This window comes from Oncorhynchus keta, chromosome 29 (genome assembly GCF_023373465.1).
Source record: "Oncorhynchus keta strain PuntledgeMale-10-30-2019 chromosome 29, Oket_V2, whole genome shotgun sequence".
Taxonomy (NCBI): Eukaryota; Metazoa; Chordata; class Actinopteri; order Salmoniformes; family Salmonidae; genus Oncorhynchus; species Oncorhynchus keta.
Genome location: NC_068449.1, coordinates 25,773,840 through 25,801,816, shown reverse-complemented (window position 1 = coordinate 25,801,816; position 27,977 = coordinate 25,773,840). Strand labels below are relative to the sequence as shown.

At 42.9% G+C, this 27,977-nt stretch overlaps 1 protein-coding gene across 5 annotated transcripts; it reads right to left on the bottom strand.

The window, feature by feature from the left end:
- Positions 1 to 9,758: 9,758 nt before the first annotated feature.
- Positions 9,759 to 27,799, bottom strand: bag5 (BCL2 associated athanogene 5). 5 transcript variants are annotated; one of them, XM_035743068.2, is made up of 3 exons: positions 27,490 to 27,799; positions 12,585 to 13,436; positions 9,759 to 12,457 (listed from the first exon to the last, which is right to left on the bottom strand). In XM_035743068.2, exons 1-3 carry the CDS (start codon positions 27,510 to 27,512, stop codon positions 11,920 to 11,922), a joined length of 1,413 nt encoding a protein of 470 aa, XP_035598961.1. In that variant the 5' UTR covers positions 27,513 to 27,799; the 3' UTR covers positions 9,759 to 11,919. The 5 variants fall into 5 exon arrangements, with proteins under 5 accessions (XP_035598961.1, XP_035598960.1, XP_035598965.1 ...); XM_035743067.2 differs by lacking the exon at positions 27,490 to 27,799 and adding an exon at positions 19,061 to 19,236; XM_035743072.2 differs by lacking the exon at positions 27,490 to 27,799 and adding an exon at positions 18,851 to 18,986.
- Between the last annotated feature and the right edge of the window lie 178 nt (positions 27,800 to 27,977).

The following is a 27,977-nucleotide window of genomic DNA, read 5'->3' as shown; positions in this document are numbered from 1 at the left end:
GCTAGGGAACACTTCACACAGGCTGTGATGAGATTATTCTAAACCAAGGATGAGAGCCAAACAGGTACAGTAGAAACTATTCCTGTATCTCTGTCGTTAAAAATCCCCTGTCATGCTTTCATACCCTCTCCTTTTATACTTTTCAGCCCACCTCGTTGCTATTACTCTTTCCATCCCTTTTATCTTAGCTTTAATCTTACCAGCAAGTTTAAACAAAGTGCACTACTGCTTTTCCAGTCTGAAGTTCCATCTTTATTGACACAATGTCACCATGTTGAGTTCTGGCTGCCTACATAAGAGCTGTGATAGCAAATAGATTTTTGCAGCTACTACAAGTGTCCTGTACCGATTCCCTAACACAGCATCAGTTCAGTAAAATCATCCCACGCCCATTAAACATCTCAGCTCCTCCATGCATGTCAAGCACTGCTACACACAGCAGGGCATCAGGGTCGGATGCTGCTCTTGTCTTCATAGCTTAGTCAGCTGGTGACCTGCAGAGATAAAGAAATCGAGAGAGACACCATGACAAGATACTTTACCCAAAACACTTCATTATTATACTTTGATCATGCAGCTGAATGCTGATAGTCCTCTAAGAGCTTAAATTAAAGGCAGTCTTCCAGCTGATGGTTCTGAGGCCTCTAGGGCACACTTCCAAGCAGGGTTGCACAGGGTTAATGTGCTGGGTTAATACGCAGGGCTGCATTACATTGGCTCAGTGTTCAGGGATGGGCACCTGCTGGGTGAGCTGTGATAAAATCCTGTCTCTGCAGCAGGAGGGAAGAGGGGTGAGGTGGGGGTGTGATCCATGACTCCTGTCCCAGGTGATCCCTGTGTTCTAGTGACAGTGAAGGCTACCAGTTCTCTGAGGCATCAGGAGCACCCCCTTGCCACTCCCTACCCTTCACTTTTAAAGCACCTCAATGCACACACAGATTTGAGAGGGGAAATTGCCATGTCTTTAGATGTGAATGGAGACAAAGATGTCTGTATGTTTTATCAGTAGTCACTTCTTTCGGGGTCAGCGTCGATGCTTTGTTCTCTCTGGCACAGACGTCATGGCTAGTCTGGTAGCTGAGCAGGAAGGTGCTGAGACTGTTATCTACACTGAAAATGTCACATTTATTCTCCACAACTGGAACGTTGCCCAACTGTGCCCAGTGCAATATAGAGGACACGTTTACTGCGGATCTGAATAGCACCAAACGTTTCCTTTTTATTTCAACTATCCCTACGTTACTGTAGTAACTGAAAACGGCTGACCAAGGCACACCATTTTACTTAGGTTGTCCAATAACACTCCACAAAATGCCCACACACTGCCTGTTCCATACCACTAAAATAGAATGCTGTGTGACTTATTTTCGCCATGGGTCATATGAAACATTTGTCCACCACAACCACTTTGGAACTAACGTGATAGATTTGGAGTATAAACGGGTCACACAGAGGAACTCTTCTACCGAGGACTTGTGGGCATTCATAATCTCAATGAGTGTTTATAAAAATAGCAAGACAATTCACTGAGTAGACCTATAAAGATTATGGTGCCCTGCGTTGGACAACCATATCTGTTGTTATATGTACACTGGCTGCCTGGACGTACAGGCTACCCAGTCATGCAGTTTGTACAGATAAGATATTACCAGTGTATTTTTCCTTTGGTTCCTAGGTCAGTGTTTTACAAGACAGGTTTCACTGTTACACATAAAAAGGGAAGATACGTTGTTATAAAGTCATTATGTCAGGCAAATTTGCTGCAAATGATGTAATAGGAATTATGGTTGAACATTGTACTTTTCAGGAGGAAAAGCCATAAAGTTTATATCAAACATGAGCCTTGTCACACATGCCCGGTCACTATCAGCCTAATCACAAAGTAAAGGACTTGTTTGAACGTGACCAACCTTGTGACAACACCATTGTGCTCGCCACTGGCCCTTATAAAAGGGCATTTAAGTTTGCCCTCATAACATGTGATGGGCTCACTTTTTTAGTTCTGCGGCTATGAGACTCATTACATGTGATGGGCTCACTTTTTTTAGTTCTGTGGCTATGAGACATACATACATACATACATACATACATACATACATACATACATACATACATACATACATATACAAAAACATCACAACATACTATCCCTTCCCTCCCACACTCTCATTTTCCCCTGTTGGCCAAATGTATTACTCCTGATCAATAGAAGGCAACTGTTCAGAAAAGGAAATTAAAGGTTGTAATCTCAAGAAAACGTGATCAGTACAACCTCTCAAAGTGTATTTAATTGTATCTAAGTGTAGAAAAGACATTAGATCTTTCAACCAGGCTGATACAGTGGGAGGTTTTGAGGATTTCCAATTAAGCAAGATCTGCCGGCGGGCTATGAGGGAAGCAAATGCTACAACGTCTGTTTTACTTTTAGTGAGACTAGGAAACAGAGATGGAACTCCAAATATAGCTATCAAAGGACAAGGCTGCAGGTCAATATTGAGAATGTCAGAGTATTAAAAAAGGATGACCAATACTCAGACAGCTTAGAACATAAATAAACCATATGGGTGTGGTCTGCTGGAGTGATTGAACATCTGTCATGTCATTTGTGTCTGGGAGGAATTTACTACGTTTTCTTTGGTGTAGTGAATTCTGTGCTGAATTAAACTTAACCGAGCACATGAGGGTGTGGAGTTAATCCTAAGAAGGTCAAGTTCAAGTTCGCGACTCCATTCTGTCTTCATTTTGTTTATTGGAGAGGGTTCAGAGGAAAGTGTAATATAATCTAGAAAGCAGGTTAAATCTCTTCTAGCAACGTCTTGGGAGGTAGTTGAGGAAAGGTGGAAAAGAGCGAGCAAAGAAAATAGCAGAAAAGATTAGAATGAGCCAGATTACATTTAGCTACGAGATCATTAAAAGTGTCAAACTTCCCATCTAAAAATACATCTTTGAAACATACCAAACCTCTCTCTCGCCACAAAACAAAAGCCTGGTGGAGTTTGGAGGGTAAAAATAGGTGATCGTTACAGATAGGGCTTAGAAGAGAAAGGGCAGAAAGTCTAACATGTTGACGAAATTGTCTCCAGATCTTCAGAGCAGAGCGCAAAATGGGATTTCCAGTATACTTTGAAAGACTCAATGACAGTGGGGCACAAGCAAGAACCGAGAGGGAATATGATTGGCAGGAGTGTGCTTCTATTGAGCACCAGTTCTTCCTTGGAGCATTACACCAGACCATAATCTTTTGAATAGTGGTTGCCCATTAGTAAAGCAGTACATTTGGAAGTGCCAATCCTCTATCTTGTCTCCTTCTTTGAACTATTGCTCTACGTAACCTAGGTGATTTGCCTGCCCAGATAAAATGACTGATGAGCCTTTCCAACTTGGTAAAAAATTATTTCGGCATAAAGATCGGAAGACATTGGAAAAGGGTATAGAAACCTAGGTAAAATTGAGATTTTAACAGATTGGATTCTGCCAGCTAAGGAGAGATACAAACTATCCCAGCATTGTAAGTCTGCTTCATGTCATATGACTAGACTTGCAAATGTTTTTTAATGGAGGGTAGCCTGAGAATGTGTTATATTCACACCTAAATAGGAAAAACCAGAGGGAGACAGATGGAAATGCAGGGCTCCAGGGGGAATTTGCTTGGCAGCGGGGTTGATCGGAAAACGTTAACTTTTCTGAATGTTCAATTTGTAACCTGTGAATGATCCAAATGTGTTTAAAATATGCAGTATGTTATTAACAGAGTTGACAGGGTTAGTGATATATAATATTAGATCTGTCACGTGTACTCCCTCTCCAGCCTCTAGTGTCATCAGGCTGCTGATGATCCTGCACATCTGTCACCATCGTCAAGAGCACCAGCACCTCATCTGGGCTCCATCACCTCCTTGATTCTCTTCCCTATATCTGTCACTCCCCTTGGTTCTTTCCTCAGGTGTTATTGACTCTGTTTCATGTCAGTGCAATTTTTAAACATTTTTTATTGTTTTGTTTATTTATTGAAGCACTCACTCCCTGTACTTGCTTCCCGACTCTCAGCGCACCCGTTACAAGCTCATCTGCATACAGTGACACCTTGTGTTCTTCACCAGCTCAGTGGATTCCAGTGAATCATAATTTTAAAGCCAAGGAAAGCGGTTCTATCACAAGTGCAAAAAGGAGCGGGGACGTAGGGCACCCTTGACGGGTCCCTCTGGAGAGGGGGAAGTATTTTGAATATTGAGAGTTGGTGTGTACGCTAGCCGTAGTATCAGAATAGAGTAGACATATCCATGAGATGAAATTGGACCTAAAACCAAATCTTCCCAAAATCTTAATCTATTATGATTCCTGTGTAAGAACGTTGGTACTGTTCTATACTCCCTACAGCCACCCAGTGGCTGTGGCAGCCCCTCTGGTACCTCCGTGATGGATGTTGTGTACTGGTTTACTGGGTACAAAAGTTGCTTTTTTGCCCAGGGACCTTGGAGCAGAAAAATGTTTCTTTTTATTGTCTTGTCCCCATACCCACAACTCCAGGCTGTCACTATATCTGTTGATATGGTAAGGCAGGGGTTGGTGGACTTTAGCCTGCTGTTTTAATATGCCATGCTCCAGGCAGCTCCTCCCTTGCCACTGGGTTTATGAGGAAGTCTACCACTGGTGAAGTCTGAAGGGCACCTGCCAAACTGCACGTAACTGTTCTAAGTACTGCTTCCTCCAGTTAGTGAAGTAGCCAGTGTGGTCCATCCAGCCTTCCACATCTCATCAGAGACAGACAGCTATGTAGACATGAATGCAGTCACTGAGTCATTGTTTGTCTCTGTGTTTCCTTTCTTCTGAGAACAGCATAGTCGCTGGATACTCTCAGTTCCAACTTGGTAGGTTTGTCCAACAGATTCCACACTGAGACAGCTAACCCCCTGCTAAGAATAGAACCACTATTTGTTTAGCACGGGTAGTGGTGAGAGTTGGGGTGTGGGTTTCTATTTTCTACTCCATTTTAGCATTTCTCCATTTGAACAGAGACCAAGGTGTGTCACATTCCTCTTAGTATTCCTAGACAGACAGTAGGCTATGCCAGTGTCCAAAAGAACGTGCTGAAGGGCAGGTGAACACTGTAGTGAGAAGGAGAATCTGAAACCTGGACAGATCCTTTGAGACGAATGAGAACACTTCAGGTTGGGGGAACAATGGCCCCTGAAATACAGTAGCTAACACATCAAGACACTGTGTTGCTTTCTCCATTCTAAAGCCCACTGTCCAAGGTGAAATGTTCGCCATGGCCTGGCCGTGGTAGGGAGGGCACAATGATCGACTGCCCCCTGGAGCATGAATGAAGATGCGCCAACCTCTAAGATTAGACACTACCCAATGCCAGATACAGTGTAAATAGATGTGGCATGTCTTGTATATGTGTTCTCAGCCTTAAGCATGGCTTTTAAGGGAACTGAGAATGTAGGACTTGGTTTTGAGCTTGCCGCAGAAGGGATCTGTTTACAAAGGTTTCAAACAGATTGATGCTTACCAGAGAGTGTAAACACAGCAAAATATGCAGTTGAAACAAGACAGGCTGTGTAGAGCCACTGGAGAGTCCACTCAGAAGACAGTTATGTTGTTGTAGAGCTGAGCTCTCTTGTCCAATGGAATAATGCTTTGCTCTTTTATGAGGGTGATTTAATGACAACAGTAAATATGTGGAGATGCCTTACCCTATCTTTAGGATATGTGTATGTCTGCATGTGTGTACTCTGAGTCTCTGAGGTTGGGGTGAGGGATGGGCATCAGTACATTTGTGGGAGTGGAAAAACAGAACAACATCCACTGTGCAAACAAGGGCCAGTTTCCTTGGAGGAGTGAGTAATTCCCGCTGCTATGGCAACCAGCCAACTGCTACTCTACTCCCATAATTTATGGGCCTTGCTGCTCTGTCCTGAGATTATCCCTATCAGTGAATTGAACTGGGATATAACAGACGTCAGCAGTCCTTGTTGCTCCAGATAGTTTCTGGCTTCCCTGCAGCTGGTTAAGTTATGTACATCAGAGCAGAATATCTTCCCTCTGACTGGCTGACTCTCCTCCAGCTGTCTTCTTCCAGCTCCCCCACTCTCCTCTAGCTGTCTCCTTCCAGCTCCCCCACTCTCCTCCAACTGTCTTCTTCCAGCTCCCCCACTCTCCTCTAGCTGTCTCCTTCCAGCTCCCCCACTCTCCTCCAACTGTCTCCTTCCAGCTCCCCCACTCTCCTCCAACTGTCTCCTTCCAGCTCCCCCACTCTCCTCCAACTGTCTCCTTCCAGCTCCCCCACTCTCCTCCAACTGTCTCCTTCCAGCTCCCCCACCTTCCAACTGTCTCCTTCCAGCTCCCCCACTCTCCTCCAACTGTCTCCTTCCAGCTCCCCACTCTCCTCCAGCTGTTCTCCAGGGACTCTCCTCCATGTCTCCTTCCAGCTCCCCCACTCTCCTCCAACTGTTCCTTCCAGCTCCTCCAACTGTCTCCTTCCAGCTCCCCCACGTCTTCCAACTGTCTCCTTCCAGCTCCCCCACTCTCCTCCAACTGTCTCCTTCAGCTCCCCCATAACCTCCAGTCTGTTACAGACAGATGGGGGCTGGAAACCCACAGAATTTCTCACAGGGACCATGTGGGGTGGGGGATTAATTTCCCAGCTGTCGTCCTTGAGTTACGTGGTTATTTGCTGAGGTTCGGCGCAAACTCAATTCACCATAACCTAGTTACAGACAGATGGGGCTCAGATCCGGGCCAATGAAGAGAATCCACTGGACGATCATGAGACCTCACGTTACCCTGTCTTTCTATATAGAATTATTATATATTTCATGTATGTAACTACTCTAGCGACACATTACATGACATGAGTCACAAAATACAGTATAGAATGCTCCAAACTGTTTATAAACACACATAGCAAACAAGAGCACCCACACACTACACTATTCATTCAAGTGTGGCCAAGCTCTCCAAGATCTATATCAGGCGGTGTGGTAGGAAGACAAATCGTTAAAGACTCCAACCACCCAAGCCATAGACTATTCTTCTGCTTCTGCAAAGCAAGCAGTACCGGTACCGGTGCAAGTCTGGAACCAACAGACTCCAGAAAAGCTTCTATCTCCAAGCAAAAATATCTGATAAATAGCTCACAAAATAGCTACACAGACTATCTGAGTTAGCCTTCTATTTTGGCACTGTCTCTATGAGCACTCACAGGGCCCGACACACTCACTCCATCACCTGCTCACTCACACCTAATATACTCATTCATTTATACTGACTCTACACACACGCACTCCCACTCACATACAAGCTGCTGCTGTTTATCTTGCACCCTGTTGCCTAGTCACCTTACCCCTATACATATCTACAGTACCTCCATCACTCCAGTATCCCTGCACATTGTAAATATGGTACTGGAACTGACCCTGTATATAGTATGCTTACTTACTTACTTACTTACTGTTTTCTTCATATTTCTTCTTATTTTTCCTAGTATTACATTGTTATTGATTATTGGGTGGGTGGAGGGAGGGAGGCAGGCAGGCAGGGGGATTGATTTGACTAAGCAGCTATCTGGCCCGGACCGCGGAGTCAGTAGCCTCATCATTGACAGGTTGTTGCACATAGCGTTACCGTGTAGCAGCACTGAACCATGTTGTGAGGAACCGAAACGCTTGGCATGTTTTTCCGTTAGTGCGACACACTAATGCAGTCCTCATAGCGACACCAAGTTTATACACGCTGCAGGGTGCAGTCCATATGTGTGAGTGGGCCTCGCCCTGATTAACAGCACACACACCCTCTCTCTGGACGTTGACAGGGTCACTGGGTGTGTGCGTGGCCTGTTATCTGGCTCTCTCTAGTGGCCATTAGTAAGAACAGTTGTGCCCTATGGGAGAAAGAAAAATAGAGACAAAAAAATAACTTGGCACAGTACCTATGAAATTACCCCGTGTTTATGTTGGCAGGCACTCTCAACTGATACTGTAGTAATGCTATAGTGATACTGTACAGAGTTGCAGGTGATGGAGCGGAAGTGAGCCGGTGCTGAAACACCCTGTCGTGTGAAAGGTCATGACCCCACACATGGGGTTTACATTTGGACATGATCCGCGTGGCCAGTCACCCTGTCCCTCCCACAGTTCTGCTTCTGAGCTAATGCTCTTAAAAGCCTTTATATGATGGACTTTTAATGTAGAACGCTGGGGGCTTTTCTGAAATCCATCAGTCAGCCTCTGTGTATGTGTGTGCGTTGAGGCCAAGGTCACTGACGTCTTTATGAAGTGTGGGCTTTGGGAGGAATCTCGGACTATGGTTGATTGGATACTTTGGGTTCAGGTAGAGGTCAAGGCTGGGCAACAGGCACTTTAGTGCCCCAAAACTCATACCACTTAACGGTCTACACCTCAACTCAAGCTTCTTTAATCAATCAATCAAAAGTATTTATAAAGCCCTTCTTACATCAGCTGATGTCACAAAGTGCTGTACAGAAACCCAGCCTAAACCCCCAAAGGGCAAGCAATGCAGGTGTAGAAGCAATGCAGGTGTACCCTTAGTTCCTATTTGTCCTTATGCAAAGCTATACTATAACCTGGTGGAATGTGACCATATACACTACCTTGCAAAAGTTTGGGGTTAAACGTTGAACAGTGAAGAGGCAACTGCGGGATGCTGGCCTTCAAGGCAGAGTTGCAAAGAAAAAGCCGTATCTCAGATTGGCCAATAAAAATAAAAGATGAAGATGGGCAAAAGAACACCGACACTGGACAGAGGAACTCTGCCTAGAAGGCCAGTATCCCAGAATCGCCTCTTCACTGTTCACGTTGAGACTGGTGTTTTGCGGGTACTATTTAATGAAGCTGCCAGTTGAGGACTTGTGAGGCGTCTGTTTCTCAAACTAGACACTCTAATGTACTTGTCTTCTTGCTCAGTTGTGCACTGGGGCCTCCCACTCTTTCTATTCTGGTTAGAGCTAGTTTGCACTGTTTTGTGAAGGGAGTATTACACAGCCTTGTATGAGATCTTCAGTTTCTTGGCAATTTCTCAAATGGAATAGCCTTCATTTCTCAGAACAAGAATAGACTGACAAGTTTCAAAGACAGTTCCTTTGTTTCTGGCCATTTTGAGCCTGTAATCGAACCCACAAATGCTGATGCTCCAGATACTCAACTAGTCTAAAGAAGGCTAGTTTTATCGCTTCTTTAATCAGAACATTTTCAGTTGTGCTAACATAATTGCAAAATGGTTTTCTAATGATCGATTAGCCTTTTAAAATGATAAACTTGGATTAGCTAACACAACGTGTCATTGGAACACAGGAGTGATGGTTGCTGATAATGGGCCTCTGTAGATATTCCATCAGCCGTTTCCAGCTATAATAGTCATTTACAACATTAATAATGTCTTCACTGTATTTCTGATCAATATGGTCAAAAAAAATTTTTTTGGGGGGGGTCACATTTCTAAGTGACTCCAAACTTTGAAACGGTAATGCATGTACATACATAAATGGGTGATACAGTGGGCTTCATTTGGGTGGCCTTTCAAATCTGTAGCAGACTAAAAGCAGATAAAAAGTACATTGGCAGTACAAATCTAGCTAGATATACTACTCCCAATGGAAACTCTTCTAAATATATTATTGATATTTTGAAGGTTAACAAATTGTAGTTGTTTTTATACATGGAGTTTTGTAACCTGTCTACTCGTATGATAGTGTTGTCATGGGAACGACAAAATAAAAAGGTCTTTACACAACTAGATCCGGGACACACCTTTTTTAAATTTATTTTGGAGTGGGAATAAAAAGTCAAACAAACCTATTATTGAAGCATTCACACATCATTTAAACCTCAGTGTGCGTTTGTACACGTGCATCTTGTATGAGAAACACAGCAGAGCCTGTCACAATCCACTTAGTCAAAGGCGACTGGAGAAACAGATCGTCAAATTAAAACATTTAATACTGTACCCCACAGACATTCCTGCCATTTGCAAAATAAGCAAACCAAAAGGTCCACCACAGAGTAAAGAACATAAAAAAGTTTCCTTGAAATAAATCAGCTTTGGTATTCTTCACTGACAAAATTATACATTCTACCCCTAAAATGTTCAATGCATTTTCAAACACTGGATGCAACTGATGCATACGTAGTTCAGATAGAACACCTTGCATTGCTTTCAGATAAGAGGTATGTTACATTTTTGCAAGGTTGTGTGCAACTGTGTGTTGATAATCACACCTACTGGTACGTGAGCAGATCAAGAGGAGAATTATAACAGTAGCTAGTGTTTTAGCCTCTGATCTGGCAGGGTTGGTTGTTTTGAGACAGCATTAGGTTTGCTGTGTGAACAAACACCCATTACATGAAGGCCACACTGAACACTGTCTAATCAAATCATTATCTCACTCATGAGTCAGACATCCCATGTCCGTGTAGCTGGATTTCACTGTTTTTGTGCCATATGTTTTTCAACAGCAGCAGGGGAAGGGTTGAATAACCCCTGTCATGTTGAGAGTCTGGGAGTTCTGTGGGAGTTAACTGAGGACTGTTTATGCTCTGTTAGTACTTAGGGCTATCTACCAGGCATGCAGGGGTCCATTTACGAACAGTTGAGGTATAATACTGAAAATTTGTAAAAAGTGCAAATTTCTCACGGTGACAATAGCCTAGGTGCTCCTGTCACCCATTTAGTTTTTCTGGTCTTTGTGCATTCAGGATTCTTTTGTAAAAGGTAGCAGCCAGTCCCTCCCTAGCTTGTGTGTGGAGTATGGTGGGGGTTGCTTTGTTTGGGATAAAAACAGATTTTTTTTAAAAACTAATAGCTCCCTACCTCTGCTGAAGCGGTTTTAGACTGCCCTGTCCACTGTGATCACTGTCAACAGCTATAATAATAGTAAGGTAAAAATCAGTGACCCTCACCAGGGCTCCCAGACATACTCCTCTGACAATAGAAAAGTCACAGACAAAAACAAAACCACCTCCACACTCTGTTTTTCCCCTTCACTAAATTCAATGCAGACAAGATATAGCCTCGCAAACACACAAGTCACAATCAACATTTAGCTACAAATTACAGACAAACATAGTAATTGATCATGTCTACAAATATTCATTCTTTATAACTAGGCCTTTAACTAACCCTCCAAGTTGACAAAGGATCTCACAGGCTGTTTAACTTCACTGAGTTCCATGCCCATGGAGGACAGTGGGTAAAGCCATGAAGAAGCTCTCCTTTCCATTTGTCACCTGAACAGTTGCCAGAGACTGGTGTGTCCAGCCATGGTTATGGGGAGTTTGCCTCAGAAGTGTTGATTAAAGGAAGAAAGAGAGCAGAGGATAAGCAAAATGAACAGGTGAAGATCTTGTCTCACAGTGCTGATGTACACTCTCTGTTCATCTCGGTAAAGAAGTATTTTGAGACATCACAGACATCGTTTGGCTGAGTTAATTTACAACTGACCTCCAAAGTAGTCAAGCAAAACATGGATACCATTGAGATGTAATTACTCTAGTCCCACTCCTGCTTTTGAAAAACAGACGACGTGGCTGGATCTTAACTACTCTGACCACCACCATAACAGGCTTCAGTGCTTTTGGCCGCAGGCTTTAGAACCACACAACAACACTGATCAAAACTCATACACATACAGTAGATTTCAAAAAGATGCTCAAACTTTCAAAAGCACGTCATAACACTTTTCTCCAAATTGTATTTCACAAAATGTTTCTTGGGTTGTTGTTTTTACCCACAGGCCAGCGACAATGACAACAAAGAGACCAAAAGCGCTGCTGCAGTGCATTCTGGGATTTAGTCAAAATGTACAGACCCCAACTCTTAGTGATGATACACCAGTGTATATATACAATTTAATAGGTCGGCGTACGCATACTTCAGCTATGTATAGTCTTTTCCAGTGGATCAGTATTCCCACTCGTCTGTCTTCATGTCCAGATAGCTGAGGATGTTCTGGGCAAACTTGACTGCCTGCTTGCGGGCCACTTTGGTCATCTCATCACCCTGTGGGTCAACTGCATCCAGGGCCAGCAGCTGTTTAGTTAGAAGCTCCTCAAGCAATATGTAGCTCTTGTCGGCCCGCTTGCCGTTGAAGCAGAGTACCTGGGCCTGGAGGTCTGACAGGCTGCCCAGGACCATCCACACAGCCCTGTGTTGTGGGGGCTCGTTGGAGCCAGGCTGGCGGCAGATCAGGGCCTCACGGAGGTCCAGGAAGGTGATGACAGCCTGGACCTCCAGCACAGCACGTCGGCGGGCCTCACGGATACAGGGGTTACGGGCCGTGTCCACCTGGTCCAGGTGTGTGAGGAGACTCTGGAGCTCAGGCTTGGGCCTGAAGAGGTCACCCACCCCACAGTGTCGCAGGACCTCCCCGCGCAGCTGGCCCACCCGACCCCGCACAGCCTCAATCTGACGGATTGAGTCATTCTGCGCCAAGTCATACCTGAAAAAAGAAAGATGTATACAACATCACATTTCTGAGCTAAGATGTACCTGAAAGCATGTATACACACATGCATACTGTATTTCCTTTCTGTACTATTATTTGTAATTGTAGTAAAGCTGTGTACCTGCGCGTGTCGTCTCCCTCTCCCTCCAGGTCCAGGTGTTTGAGCAGACCGTTGATCTCCTCCACCACCTGTTTGCGGTAGTTCCGGACCGCTGCGTTCCCTGACACATCGAGGGCATCCAGCTCCACCAGGAGCTCAGTGAGCACGCGGGACAGGTGGGCACAGCTATCCCTCCCACTCAGCCCCATCAGCAGTGCCACCAGCTGGCTGCGCGCCCCGCTCACCTGCATCATCACCTGGTTGATCCTCTGCACAGCCACGTGTGTATCTTCTGACAGGGGGAGGGTCTGCTGGCGCGTGCGCCCCTCGATCACGTCCTGCACGGCACACAGTCGTGTCAGGGCCCGATAGCGAGCTTTACGGAGGGGCACCCTCCCTCCTGTCTTCACTTGGGTGAGCCTCAGTATCAGCTCCTGCACGGCATCCACCAGCTCATCACTGATCTCTGCTGTGCCCCCGGCCCGCTGCGGTTCCACCACCCCCTGCTCCACCAGCCCCTGGGCCTCCCGGCTCAGCTCCTCGATGGCCAGGCGGGACGGGTGGGTGGCGTTCTCCTCAAGGTAGCGCAGCAGCCCCTCTACCTCCTGGGCTGCTCTCTTGCGTGCCCCCTGTAGGTCTGCCCTGCCCTCCGTGTCCACCTGGTCGACCTCCAGGAGCAGCCGGGTCAGCTCGCGCTCTAGCCGCCGATACTCCCGCTCGTTTTTCAACCCGCTGAAGGTGCACACCTGAGGGCCCAGAGACTGGACCTCCCGCTGGACCTCATAGAGCCGTATCATGGCTGGGTGCTGCTGCTGCTGCTGCTGGCTGCCATGGTCCATCCTCTTTCCACCATCAAAGGGCTTTCCAAACAAGCTGCAAAACAGGCACAGAACAAATGCAATAACAAAAGTTCATAACTAAACACATTCATAGGCAAAATCTACACTCTAAAATGAGTGTATGAGGCTTATCCAATTCAGTATGTTAGGCCAGGTGTTCTTGTTTCCATTATGTAATGTTGACCTAAGCTGCCTGCGGTTTTCCAAGCTCCACCCAAAATAAAAACAAGAGTGAACAAGATACGTTTGTACACTGTTATTACCTCAAAGAACAAATAGTTACTGGAGGTTTAAATGAACTTGATGCACTTGATCAAAGTACAATACCAATTTGTTAGTGTGACCGTTTAACCAACAAGAATTATGCATGCATGTCCTAAAAACAGGCAATAAATTAATTAAAACATTCAATGATAACACTAGCATGACAATCATTAAACTCCTTACTGAAAGTAGGCTACAGCTCTAGACACAGGGCTGGCTACTATTTCAGCTTATGTCCAAGGCTGTCTAATGAACACCACTGAACTAAGTCTGACTACTGCAGCGACAACAATGTCATTTTACACCCCAGGTCCGAAATAACCATAATTGAGTTACATTCTTCAAAGAACGTCTGAGCGAATGACACCCAACAGAACTAATTCCTCTCACTCAAAGATGACTGTTTCCTTAATTGTATAAAATAGTCAACAACACTACTTACAAAAACTCCAGAGGGAAAACTCAATGAATAAGATCAAGCTGGCTCAGGTATGATCAAGCTGGCTCAGAAAAACACACCAGTAGCCTAACTTCTGCACCCTTGGCATCCAGACACTGCAGATTGAGAGGCTCTCAAAATATTGTATTTGCAGACGGTTCCTCTGCTGCTATTCCACAGTGATGTGTCTGTAATGTCACAATAGACAGGTCATTCTTCTCATTCTTAAAGAGACAGTGTGTCACTGTTGTTCACCAGATGAGAGATTTTTCCAAAAGGGGATTATGGTGAGAGAGAGTGCCGATTTGGCAGTCATTATGGGATTACTAGGGTCCATTTAAACCATATTTAGACAGTCCCGAGGAAAACATGTCTATTGGTTACATTGCAAGACCACTCAGATAATAAACCCAAATGAAAAGCCTCAAATACTGTCGGTGTGACAGACAATACTACATATAGGCTATAGTCAAAACCTAAGGAGAGCCATTGGAAAAAGTCAGTTGAGACAATATAGGCCTAGGGCTTATAGTATTCTCCTACACGCCACACGATTGTTCTGAAACCTATTTTGTTGCTAGTAACGGATAACATTCGCATTCAAATTGGCAATTTTAATTGTATTATATTCAATAAATATAGGAACTAACATTTGATTTGGACCAAACTTTTTTTCTAACAATGAGTAAGACATGAAGAATCCAAAGAAATTGTCAAAAGCCTCCCACGGACCCACCACACTAATCCCAACAAGGACTATACAGTATCAGTTCTGTGTTTGACAAGCAGTATGGAGCTGCAGCTTGGAGTATTGTTTCTTCATCCTATGTAATGTATTTTCAGTGAATTTGTTTTTCCCTGTTCAATTAGTCATTGACGTTGTTAGGTTTATGTCCCATCCCACATCCTGATAATACCAGGTTCTGACCACTAAATGGTGCTGTTCCAGCTTTTAAGTATTTTTTTTAAGAACCCCTCAATGTTTAACCTATTCATCCTACCCCCTACTTTTTCGAACATTCTGTTAAAAATCGCTCAACATTTCAGCGCCCTGCTACTCATGCCAGGAATATAGTATATGCATATGATTAGTATGTGTGGATAGAAAACACTCAGACGTTTCTAAAACTGGTTAAATCACGGCTGTGACTATAACAGAACGTGCGTTTCATCGAAAAGCGCAGGAAAATCTGATCACTGGAAAATATATCAATGCGCCACTTGAATGTATTGTTGAATGGAAACCACATTACCTGGAGCCGAGGTTGCAATACCTACAGCTTCCACACGATGTCAACAGTCTTGTCATTTGCCTAGGCTTTGTTTCTTGGTCAAACGAACAAGAGACAGCCCATTTCTTCCGGTCTCCAACAGGATATTTTGGTTGAGATTTATCCGGACATTATTTCAAGACGTAGAGCTATAGAATATACATCGCCCCGTGATCAATTTGATCGATTATTAACGTTTACTAATACCTAAAGTTGCATTACAAAAGTATTTCGAAGTGTTTTGTGAAAGTTTATCGTCAACTTTTTAATAAAAAAAAATGACGTTGCGTTTTAAAACGCTGTTTTTTCCCTTGATCACACAGTCTTCATAGATCGATATCTAGGCTATATATGGACCGATTTAATCGAAAAAAAGACCCAATAGTGATGTTTATGGGACATCTAGGAGTGCCAACAAAGAAGATTGTCAAAGGTAATGAATGTTTTATATTTTATTTTTGCATTTTGTGTAGCGCCGACTATGCTAATTATTTTGTTTACGTCCCCTGCGGGTCTTTAGGGGTGTTGCATGCAATCAGATAATAGCTTCTCATGCTTTCGCCGAAAAGCATTTTAAAAATCTGACTTGTTGGCTGGATTCACAACGAGTGTAGCTTTAATTCAGTACCCTGCATGTGTGTTTTAATGAACGTTTGAGTTTTAACGAGTGCTATTAGCATTTAGCGTAGCGCATTTGCATTTCCAGATGTCTAGATGGGACGCCTGCGTGTCTGGTGGAGGTAAGAGGTGGGATAGTTCACCCAAATTACATATTGATTTCCTTACTATGTAAGCAGTCTATGAACAATGTATGACAGCAAGCCATTATTTTGTTTACCTGGCCACTGTTTCAAATGCTAACTTTTTTTGCATTTGTGGCAAACATGAAGTGTGAAAATGCTAATATAGGTACCATTGACTTGAATTGGATTTGTGCCACAAATGCTTAAGTTAGCATTTGAAACCATGGCCAACAAAACCAAAGCATGGGTTGATGTCATACCTTATCAATTCATTGGTTGCATGTTTTGTCAAAATATTGTTTTGAACATTTGTTTTGGACTGATACCCAACTGAGCATTCTACGCAATGCATCGTCAATGAGTGCTGATGAAGATTTAATCAAAAGTGCATTACAGTGACTTGGAAATACAATGAAATTCAGAAGGAGGCAAATAATTAGTAGGAAAACCTTTTGTCATCATTTTGAGGTCAACATATTGACTTTAGATGCAGTAGAACATTAGCTAGCTAAGATTGAGGGGAGGCCACTGGATTTTAGCTGGATAAAGTTAGCATTTTTAGCTCTGTTTGACAAACTTTAATAGCTAATGACAACATTACCATCTGTCTAAAGAAAATCTGATGATATGATAATGCTGAAAAAGTTGTTTCCTACTAAATATGACTACTTTTGCAATGCCATTGTATTTACAGGCACTATAGTGTAATTTAGATGAAACCATTAGCCTCCATCCAGAATGAATGGGCTGATCACCACTTTAGGGCACCACTGATAGAGAGCGGCTTGAGAACGTTCATAACGCGACTTAGTGACGGAGGTGCAACCTAGAGTAGACTGCTTACAGGGTAAGGAAACCAATGTTATTTTGACATTTGGGTGAACTATCCCTTTAACATTGAGGGAGGAATCTTCCAACCCTTTTCACCTATTAGCAGGAGCAACGTCATCTAGTGGTCAGACCTGGCAATATGAGGATGTAGGATGGGACAAACTTAACTTCAATGACAAATTTCTCTGAACAAGGGAAGAAAACCATCACTCAATTCACTGAGAATACATTACATAGGATGAAGAAACAATACTCAGAGCCACAGCTCCATACTACTAAACATAGAGAACTGATACAGTATACTCACTGTTGTGCTGGGATTGGAGTGGGGTGCGTGGGATCAGTGGGTAGCTTTTGAACAAAAAAGTTGTCAAAATAAGATGTTAGGTATTATATTTACCTAATAGTATATGAATCCTATAAATTAAAATGGTCAATTTGGGTGCAATTATAGCTCAATTTTATATCAGAGATCAAATTACACTTGATCAAAAATAATGTTGTAGGAATCTTATTTTTGTAACTACAGAAACGATTTGAGAATAATGTGAGATCAAACCAAATGTATTTATATAGCCCTTCGTACATCAGCTGATATCTCAAAGTGCTGTACAGAAAACCCAGCCCAAGACCCCAAACAGCAAGCAATGCAGGTGTAGAAGCACGGTGGGTGGGTGTCATGGCTTGCTGAATTGAAATGGATTGACACAGAAAGGACAAGAGGTAGTTGAGGGTTAAACAAGAAATGAAAGAGAAAATTATTTCATTTTTCCAGAACAGGCCTCAGGAGAGAGACAGACACTAGGCTACTTGTTGTCTTTTGAATTAATATAACCAGACACAGTAGTATGAAAGACTATCTCAAATAATACTGTGCTGCTATTGTACTCCTACCTAAAAGCATGGTGACGACCATGGGCCGAATCCACACAAATCGACAACTAGACCTTCGCAAACAAAATCCTATCGTCATGAGGTACATTGAATAAAACAGCATACATTTAATTTTGCTGTCAGTTTAGGATGAGTAATAAATAAAACCCGAAAGGCTAGTCAAACCTCCCAGATATGTAACCTCACTCTGAATGTCAGAGAGAGGTAGCCTATCAGGAAGGGACATACATTGTTATGACCACATTCTGAGTCTCCGGAAAGGTCTCCAAACCAGGATGCCACCGGCAAATGCCCCTTTTCTGGCCACGGCTTAGGTTACCTGTGAGACCAACAGTTTACAAATCAAAAATTGCCCGCCACAGAACCCGATAAGAGCAAACAGATCAAACTTGATGTCTTCTGTGGGCTGCCAACATGGCTTATATGTTTACATATCTTAGACCCAGGTCATCAATACATTGATACCTGTAGTCTACAATTGAGCTGTGTAAGGCAGGGATCAACTAAATTCAGCTGCGGGACAATTTTTGGGGGAGCGGATGGTCAGGGGGCCGGAACATAATTACAAATAATTTGTAGACTACAAATTGACCGCAAGAAGCCAACACAGACATAACATTTGACTAAAACAATCGTTTCAAACCTTGCTTACGTTTGTATACGATCACATCCATTTCTCTATTATGCGTTGGAAAACTTTCCTAAATGTAAATCACTTTGAGCTGATTTGCTGGTGTTTTTACTATTTTATGTCCAACAATGGGGGGCAAATAAAATCACCAGTTGGGGAACCCCGGTGTAAGGTGATGCTCGGTGAGGCTTATTGTCTGAGAGACCCCATTCTCCAATACGAGTTCTAGAACAGTCCCTCTTCAAACGCAGCAAACCAGTGAGCAAATACTTTGCATTGTATGCATGCCTATCTACAGTAACGTTACTACATGCCTACTACAGAGGGATTTAAGCATTATGTAATCATAAGCAGCCGATCTAATAATTTACTTACCGACCGAATGGCGATAGAAATAGCAGTAAACACAACCGTGTAACCGCAAAGAATGCATGCACCAACTCACATACCGCCTCACCAGTGCTGCCTCTGGCCTATCTCTCAGACAACGTATTTTCAAAACTGTCAGTTGCTAGGTTGCTGTTTCAATGTAACAGACGCCAGCAATGTTTCACCACCTTCCCAGCTGCGCATGAAATGTCTCACCTTTTCAAAGCGCCAAAGACATTCGCGCACATTTCTAAAGATGTCCGTTTCCATCAGCTAGCCAACAATGATCATAATCGATGTTGTGTAATCCAAATACGTATCTTTTCTCTTTATGTAGGTATGTAACGATAATTTGTTTTCAATGGCTGATTCTCCTCGGTACAGTCCAACAACACTATGCACTGCGGTGTTGCCCCTCCCACGCACCAATTCAGAGGGGTTGTTCACGCGCGTCATAAACTAGTCTTCAGTGGACTGTACAAAGGGATCGTATACAGAGTTGCGCAGGAGTTTTACGTTATAATTCCTATTAAAAACAATTTGAAATGTATTGTATTTCCATGGGATATAAAGCACTTGGCATCTCTGGCAAAAACGTGAGACCAACTAAGGTGCTGATGGAATACCACAATGACAGATTCAATTTTTGCAAATATTTTATGCCAACTTCCATATCCATACAGGATTTAAGAGGTAAGACTGCCTGTACACAAAATGGATTAGTTACAGCCCAGGTGCTTAAATTCAGGAGTACATAATATTGCAGGACATTTAGACAGAAGTGTATAGCCTAGAACAGACTACAAGAATTGGTCAGCCAAGACGTATAGAATTGGAAAATTTGACCATGATTCATAACCACCTACTGGCAAAGTGTAGAACACATCATGGGGACTGTGGAGGATGGTTGACCACTGACGGACCGATGGTCGGTCTTGGGCCCCCTACATATGGTGTGTAATGCAGAATGACAGGTAATTGTGTCAGTTCATATTTAGCCTGTATCTGCAACATTTGAACCTGAATAGGTCCCATGTATCTTCTCTGTTTGCTGTCTACTGAATATGAGATAGTGTGACCCTGAATAAAACCTTGGCCAATGGCCATATTTGTAAACACTATGACCAGTGGTTTAGTGGAGGGTAAATGCACCACAATCAGCGTTAATCCACCCATTGTTTTACCATTGCATCACTAACTGTGACCTAGGAGCATATAGAGAAGGAATTGCAAATTGCATCAAAATAGCCTGGAAGTAAAGACACACTGGGAGCCAAATTTGAAATGGAGCAGGGTGGGACAAAATTGCATTAAAACACAATTTAAATGTACACTGAATAAAAATATAAATGCAACATGTAAAGTGTTGGTCCCATGTTTCATGAGCTGAAATAAAAGATTCCCAGAATTTTCCATGCGCACTTAGAGTGCATTTCTCTCAAATTTTGTGCACAAATTTGGTTACATCCCTGTTAATAAGCATTTCTCCTTTGCCCAGATAATCCACCTACGTGACAGGTTTGGCATATCAAGAAGCTGATTAAACAACATAATCATTGGACAGGTTCACCTTGTGCAGGGGACAATAACAGGCCACCTAATTGTGCAGTTGTCACACAACACAATGCCACAGATGTCTCATGTTGAGGGAGTGTGCAAATGGCATGTTGACTGTCCACCAGAGCTGTTGCCAGATAATCTAATGTCAATTTCTCTACCATAAGCCGCCTCCAACTTCGTGTTAGAGAATTTGTCAGTACGTCCAACCGGACTCACAACCTCAGACCACGTGTATGCCGTCGTGTGGGGGCGAGCTGTTTCCTGATGTCATTGTTGTGAACAGAGTGCTCCATGGTGAAGGTGGGGTTATGTTATGGACAGGCATAAGCTACAGACAATGAACATAATTGCATTTTAATTGATGGCAATTTGAATGCACAGAGATATCGTGACGAGATCCTGAGGCCCATTGTTGTGCTATTCATCCACCGCCGTCACCTCATGTTTCAGCATGATAATGCACGGCCCCATGTCGCAAGGATCTGTACACAATTCCTGAAGCTGAAAATGTCCCAGATCTTTCATGGCCTGCATACAGTAACTCACCAGACATGTCACCCATTGAGCATGTTTGGGATACTCTGGATCGATGTGTACAACAGCGTGTTCCAGTTCCCACCAATATCCAGCAACTTTGAACAGCCATTGAAGAGGAGTTGGCCAACATTCCACAGGCCACAATCAACAGCCTGATCAACTCGATGCGAAGGAGATGGTTCGCGCTGCCTGAGGCAAATGATGGTTACACCAGATACTGACTGGTTTTCTGATCCATGCCCCTACTTAAAAAAAAGGTATCTGTGACCAAAAGATGCATATCTATATTTCCAGTCATGTGAAATCCATAGATTAGGGCCTAATGAATATATTTTTGAAATTGTTTGGCGTTTATATTTTTGTTCAGTATATTTTCGGGAGTGCTGTGGTCACTATTACAGGGACTGAGTCACTGGCTTACTGGTGCTCACTGGCTTACTGGTGCTGATGCTTTTGTTTCATGCAATGCTCTATTTTCCGGCTACCCGGATAAAGCACTAAATAAACCTAGTGAGAATCCTGGGTGATCATATTACCCAGTCTACACTGGAGTGGGTTGATTTCAAGGTTTTACTGCTAACCTACAAAGCATTACATGGGCTTGCTCCTACCTACCTCTCTGTCATACCTACACGTACGCTACGGTCACAAGACGAGGCCTCCTAATTGTCCCTAGAATTTCTAAGCAAACAGCTGGAGGCAGGGCTTTCTCCTATAGAGCTCCATTTTTATGGAACGGTCTGCCTATGTCAGAGACGCAAACTCGGTCTCAACCTTTAAGTCTTTACTGAAGACTCATCTCTTCAGTGGGTCATATGATTGAGTGTAGTCTGGCCCAGGAGTGGGAAGGTAAGGCTTGGAGCAACGAACCGCCCTTGCTGTCTCTGCCTGTTCCCCTCTTTCCACTGGGATTCTCTGCCTCTAATCTTTGTCACCTGGGTGGGTTGATTCAGTGGTGAGATCTTTGTGGGCTATATCCTTGTTGTTTGGATATCCCTAGTGGTGGGGCTGTGTGCAAAGTGGGCGTGCGTCACCTGGGTGGGTTGATTATATCTTTTGTGGGCTATATCGGCCTTGTCTCAGGATGGTTGAAGATATCCCCTAGTGGTGTGGGGGGCTGTGCTTTGGCAAAGTGGGTGGGGTTATATCCTTCCTGTTTGGCCCTGTCCGGGGTGTTGGGGCCACAGTGTCTCCTGACCCCTCCTGTCTCAGCCTCCAGTATTTATGCTGCAGTAGTTTGTGTCGGGGCTAGGGTCAGTTTGTTATATCTGTACTTCTCCTGTCCTATTCAGTCCTGTGGAATCTGTGTGGTCTAATTCTCTCCTTCTCTCTCTTTCTTTCTTCTTTCTTTCTCTCTCTCGGAGGACCTGAGCCCTAGGACCATGCCCCAGGACTACCTGACATGATGACTCCTTGCTGTCCCCAGTCCACCTGGCCATGCTGCTGCTCCAGTTTCAACTGGCCTGGGCCCTAGGACCATGTCCCAGGACTACCTGACATGAGGACTCCTTGCTGTCCCCAGTCCACCTGGCCATGCTCCTGCTCCAGTTTCAACTGTTCTGCCTTACTATTATTCAACCATGCTAGTCATTTATGAACATTTGAACATCTTGGCCACGTTCTGTTATAATCTCCACCCGGCACAGCCAAAAGAGGACTGGCCACCCCACATATGCTCTCTCTAATTCTCTCTTTCTTTCTCTCTCTCTCGGAGGACCTGAGCCCTAGGACAGTGCCCCAGGACTACCTGACATGATGGCTCCTTGCTGTCCCCATTCCACCTGACTGCTGCTGCTCCAGTTTCAACTGTTCTTCGACCATGCTGGTCATTTATGAACATTTGAACATCTTGGTCATGTTCTGTTATAATCTCTACCCGGCACAGCCAGAAGAGGACTGGCCACCCCACATAGCCCGGTTCCTCTCTAGGTTTCTTCCTAGGTTTTGGCCTTTCTAGGGAGTTTTTCCTAGCCACCGTGCTTTTACACCTGCATTGTTTGCTGTTTGGGGTTTTAGGCTGGGTTTCTGTACAGCACTTTGAGATATCAGCTGATGTACGAAGGGCTATATAAATAAATTTGATTTGATTTGATGTGATCTTCCTGTCTGGGTTGGCGCCCCCCCTTGGGTTGTGCCGTGGCGGAGATCTTTGTGGGCTATACTCGGCCTTGTCTCAGGATGGTAAGTTGGTAGTTGAAGATATCTCTAGTCTTGTGGAGGCTGTGCTTTGGCAAAGTGGGTGGGGTTATATCCTTCCTGTTTGGCCCTGTCCGGGGGTATCATCAGATGGGGCCACAGTGTCTCCTGACCCCTCATGTCTCAGCCTCCAGTATTTATGCTGCAGTAGTTTGTGTCGGGGGGCTAGGGTCAGTTTGTTATATCTGGAGTACTTCTACTGTCTTATCCGGTGTCCTGTGTGAATTTAAGTATGCTCTCTCTAATTCTCTCTTTCTTTCTCTCTCTCTGAGGACCTGAGCCCTAGGACCATGCCTCAGGACTACCTGGCATGATGACTCCTTGCTGTCCCCAGTCCACCTGGCCGTGCTGCTGCTCCAGTTTTAACTGTTCTGCCTGCGGCTATGGAATCCTGACCTGTTCACCGGATATGCTACCTGTCCCAGACCTATTATTTGACCATGCTGGTCATTTATGAACATTTGAACATCTTGGCCATGTTCTGTTATAATCTCCACCCGGGACAGCCAGAAGAGGACTGGCCACCCTTCATAGACTGGTTCCTCTCTAGGTTTCTTCCTAGGTTTTGGCCTTTCTAGGGAGTTTTTCCTAGCCAATGTGCATCAACACCTGCATTGCTTGCTGTTTGGGGTTTTAGGCTGGGTTTTTGTACAGCACTTTGAGATATCAGCTGATGTACGAAGGGCTATATAAATACATTTGATTTATTCAATTAAAGGTGCAATATGCAGAAATTGCTCTGCCATTTCCTGGTTGCAAAAATTCAAATAGTTTGCCTAATTTCAGTTTGTGACAAAACAAGTAATGTATAGTGTAGATAATCATTGTACCGTCTAAACCGCTGTGAAATATATTTTCAATAACCCAAAATATTGTTTTTCAGCTTTTTAAAGTTGGTGTACAAAAGTAAAAGAAGCATAAACTAAACTTAAGAATGGGAAGCATAGAAATAGGGCACATAACAGATCTAAAACTTCCTATACATGCTTTCAATGAGAATGACAGATCTAAAACTCACATCTCTGTGAATTTGGTCAGTCCCCCAAAAAGTGACATATTGCAGCTTTAATACATCTTATGGTAGTGGAGCTATTTTATATTTTTTTCACAGGTCCATTATTTTCCCATTTACGTCTTATAGCAACCCTATATTGTTGGCAGCCCTGGTTTGAAGGAGAGGAATGGCAGAGCAGACCGTCATATGAGCCTAAATACTGTGGTATGCAACTTGGAATTAAAATCTAAGAGGCCCAGTGCTTCTATAGTGAAAAGAAACTCACATCTGTGCCATTTGCGAGCGATGTTGTTTGGCTACATTGTATTGTATTAAGAGGACCACAATGGAAATACTTTTCTAAACTTTGTTGTGTTATCCTGAATGATTTTTAAATGTATTGGATCAACATGTGTGGTTATATATATATATTTTTTTTGTTTTAATGGTCAAATAAATCATATTATTCTTTCCTCTTCAGAGAGTACAGGTGATGCATTGTATAATTTTGCTTGACGGTGAGTTCTTTCAAGTTTCGTAATGTGTGTTCTGGAGGTTTGCATAAAAATAAAGTGAATAGGGTATTTCATGTGACTGGAGTAGCCTGTAGGCTTACTATTTAATTTTTTCACGACATCTAAACTGATTGAAAGAACACACTATACAGCGCAAAGCCCGCAACATGATCTCCAGGACAGACAAGCCACTCCACCACTGCTTTAACATATGTAGGATATGATGGGTAAAGGGTCTTCTCAATTCGCTACAAAAAATTATAAAGGAATAATGTTAGGAAACAAGAAGTTCAACCTACAGCGGTCAACTGATTTGGCATAAATAGAAGCAAGCACCAACAGCTTGATAAAAAGTGTAAAACACATGTGAAAGCTTAATTATAATATTAGGGGAATAGGTCCATGGTAAAAAAAAAAGAGAATAGAATACAATTGGATGAATTAGAAAAAAATATTTGTTGAGATGCAGCCATGTGGATCGCGGTTTCAAAAATCAATATGGGCAGCGCCCGGTGCTGAAAGTTGAGTAGGCAAATTTACTAACAAGAGGGATTTGTTGGACCACTATTTAAAAAATAAGAGGTAGGCTTACCTGTGGAAGGGGAATTTTAGTCAAACCTCTTAAATGCTTGTACAATGAATGATCTTTTTAAGGTTGTATGGCTTCTTGCATTTCAAAATGGGGAACCTTTTATCTACTTCAGAGAAACTGTCTAGAGTGATTTCCTGTTTTTTGACTCACTACACTAGAATAACTAGCTGTTGCCACAGAACGAGACTCCCAATTCACATCTGTACCTTTTACCCTAGTTTTGTCTTTCTCCACACACATACACATACCAAGATAACGTGTTTTGTATATGCTTGCATAAGATAGTTTATCTATACGTGTCATCGAAACTCTTGGCCGTACACATCAGAGTGCATAACTGACCTGCTTCGTTATTGCAATTGTTATTAATAAAGATTGATTGTTTGAAGAAATAAAAGTCTCTAACTTGGTGAGAATTTTCCACCACACCTGTTTGACAGACGTAATTATGTTATCAATATATTTGTCACTATAGCTATTTCCTCAAAATACTGTCACCATGTACTCCTTAAATAGGCCTACCTGCTTTCTGTGTCAGACTTTGGCCTCATGTCTGGGGTGGAAAATCAACTTCTGAAAGTACCATCCTTAGATTCATAATGACATCTGATTGAATTATTTGCAAACAGCAACAGTTTCATTGCAACTAAGGCACACTGGTTTGGCATTGGAGAAATACATTTAAGATTCATATATTTTAATAGAGTAGGTAAAGGCCTATTAATAGAGACATTGGTGAATTAACCACTGTAATCAGACCGAAATGATCACATTGTCATTTAATTGATTATCCCACTAACCATGTGTTAAATGTGTAGTGTGGGGATATGAATTGGGCAGATAGTAGGCTATATGTTCTGGCCCACCGAGTAGCTACAAGCTCAGGAACAACCCCAATTGTATATTGTAAATTCAACCACCCCCTTCACCATCTTCATTCAGATCATTCAAAAATGTGTGGATATTGGCTAGTGCTAAAGTTGAAGAACCCGTGTTGTCTCTGTGAAATGAAATTGTTATTGCCAGTGCACTCTGAAGAAGAAACAACGATACAATGTAGCCTAACAACATCACTCACAAATGGCACCAATGTGAGATTTGTTTCACTGTAGAAGCACTGGTGCTATTAAATTTAATTCCAGGTTGCATATCAAAATATTTAAATGCATATTTGATGGTCTGCTCTGCCCATAACAATCACTCCAAGAATATGGTTGCTAAACGATTGAAATGGGGAAATTATGTAGGCCTACCTGTGAAAAAACTATGAAATAACTCCCCAATTCAGTCTTATGCAGACTATATATTTAATGTATTACATGAATGGTGACCACAGTTCTTCCGAAAATACATTTACAGTGTTTTTTTATGCGATTTTTCCACTCTGCTCCATGTATACAGTGTATTGTATTTCAAATTTGGCTCCCAGTGTGGCTCGTTCCGGGGGTATTTTGACTCATCTGACAGTTCCTTCTCTGTATGTTCCTAGACTGTTACCTTCTAGCTCCCATCTCAAATGAGCATCATCTACAGGCCTATAAGACCTCCATCTGAGTCACCTTAGAGTCTTTTTCCCACTCATGGATTGTGTTCAGTAGTGCACAACATTGCCAAATCTGTTTTCTTATTGAATATATTTATGTAATTCTGAGCAGGAAGTCGCCCGCTTTTATGATGTTAAACAGCTAACTCGATCTTCAAAAGTCCAAAGGCATCATTACAATTCCTTTAAAGTGCACCTTTCCTTCCTCAGTAAACACTGACTGATGACACATGATTGGACATGTCAACACACCGGCTCCACCAGATTACTCTTACCTGTCCAGTTATTTTGACGTTCTAATCAGTGATGGAAGGGGAAAGGAAAGCTGTAGCTAGCTACTTTTTGTAGAATTTTAACGGGGCTCCAAATGTTGGAGAGGACAATGATCCTCTTTGGAACAAGTGCACCGCTGGTCAACAAAGGACTCCCAGTCACCTCACCTGTCCCCTGACAGCAATTTTGCTCTCTGAGAACATAACATGTCAGTCAAAGTGCAATAAATCCACACATATGAATGAAAACATTACTGTGGCGTAATTTTTTGTTGTATTTTAGGTACAAGCTAAATGTAGGCTAGCATGTAAGCTAGCTATCTACGTTGTAGATATATTAACGGTGTTAGCTAAATAAATCAATTTGAAATAATAGGGATAGCTACTATAATATTTTTTCAGGAATATATGATAAGCTACATGTCCTCATGCTTACCTGCATAACCAACGTACAGCCATAATAGGGAAAAGATCGATATAATGCTAAACATTACCAAGCACAACCACAATCTGATATTTAGCTACGAGCTAGCTGGCTACTACTAGCTTTTTTCAAGGCGAATGCGATCACGGCTAGATGGTATACGGTTACGGTCAAATTGATATATAAAGTTGTAAAAAATTTAGCATTTTCGTTAACCCAAATCCTTTTCCTAACCTTAACCTAATTCTCCTAAACTGCTACGTTAATTCTCATAACCTGATACGAAAAGTACATTCTGGACAATTCTGACTAACTGTAGCCTGTCTAGTCGATATCGTGGAAAAACGAAGAATCACAGGCTGGCCAAAAGAGATATATATGAAAGCCGTTTTGGGCGTTACATTAAATACACATGTGGACAATGCTAATAAATTACACTCGCGCTTCCGCAGACAAATGGTTATGTTAAATGTTTGACTAAGTAAACAGAAAGACGTTGT

What these genes read in the sequence shown, in the direction of transcription:
- bag5 (XM_035743067.2), bottom strand. Translation starts at nt 19,092, where the DNA reads ATGTGCGCGAATGTCTTTGGCGCTTTGAAAAG. An exon ending in GTCTTTGGCGCTTTGAAAAG is followed by an intron (nt 13,437 to 19,060) that starts GTGAGACATTTC and finishes CCTGTTTTGCAG; the next exon opens with CTTGTTTGGAAAGCCCTTTG. An exon ending in GAGGGAGACGACACGCGCAG is followed by an intron (nt 12,458 to 12,584) that starts GTACACAGCTTT and finishes TTCTTTTTTCAG; the next exon opens with GTATGACTTGGCGCAGAATG.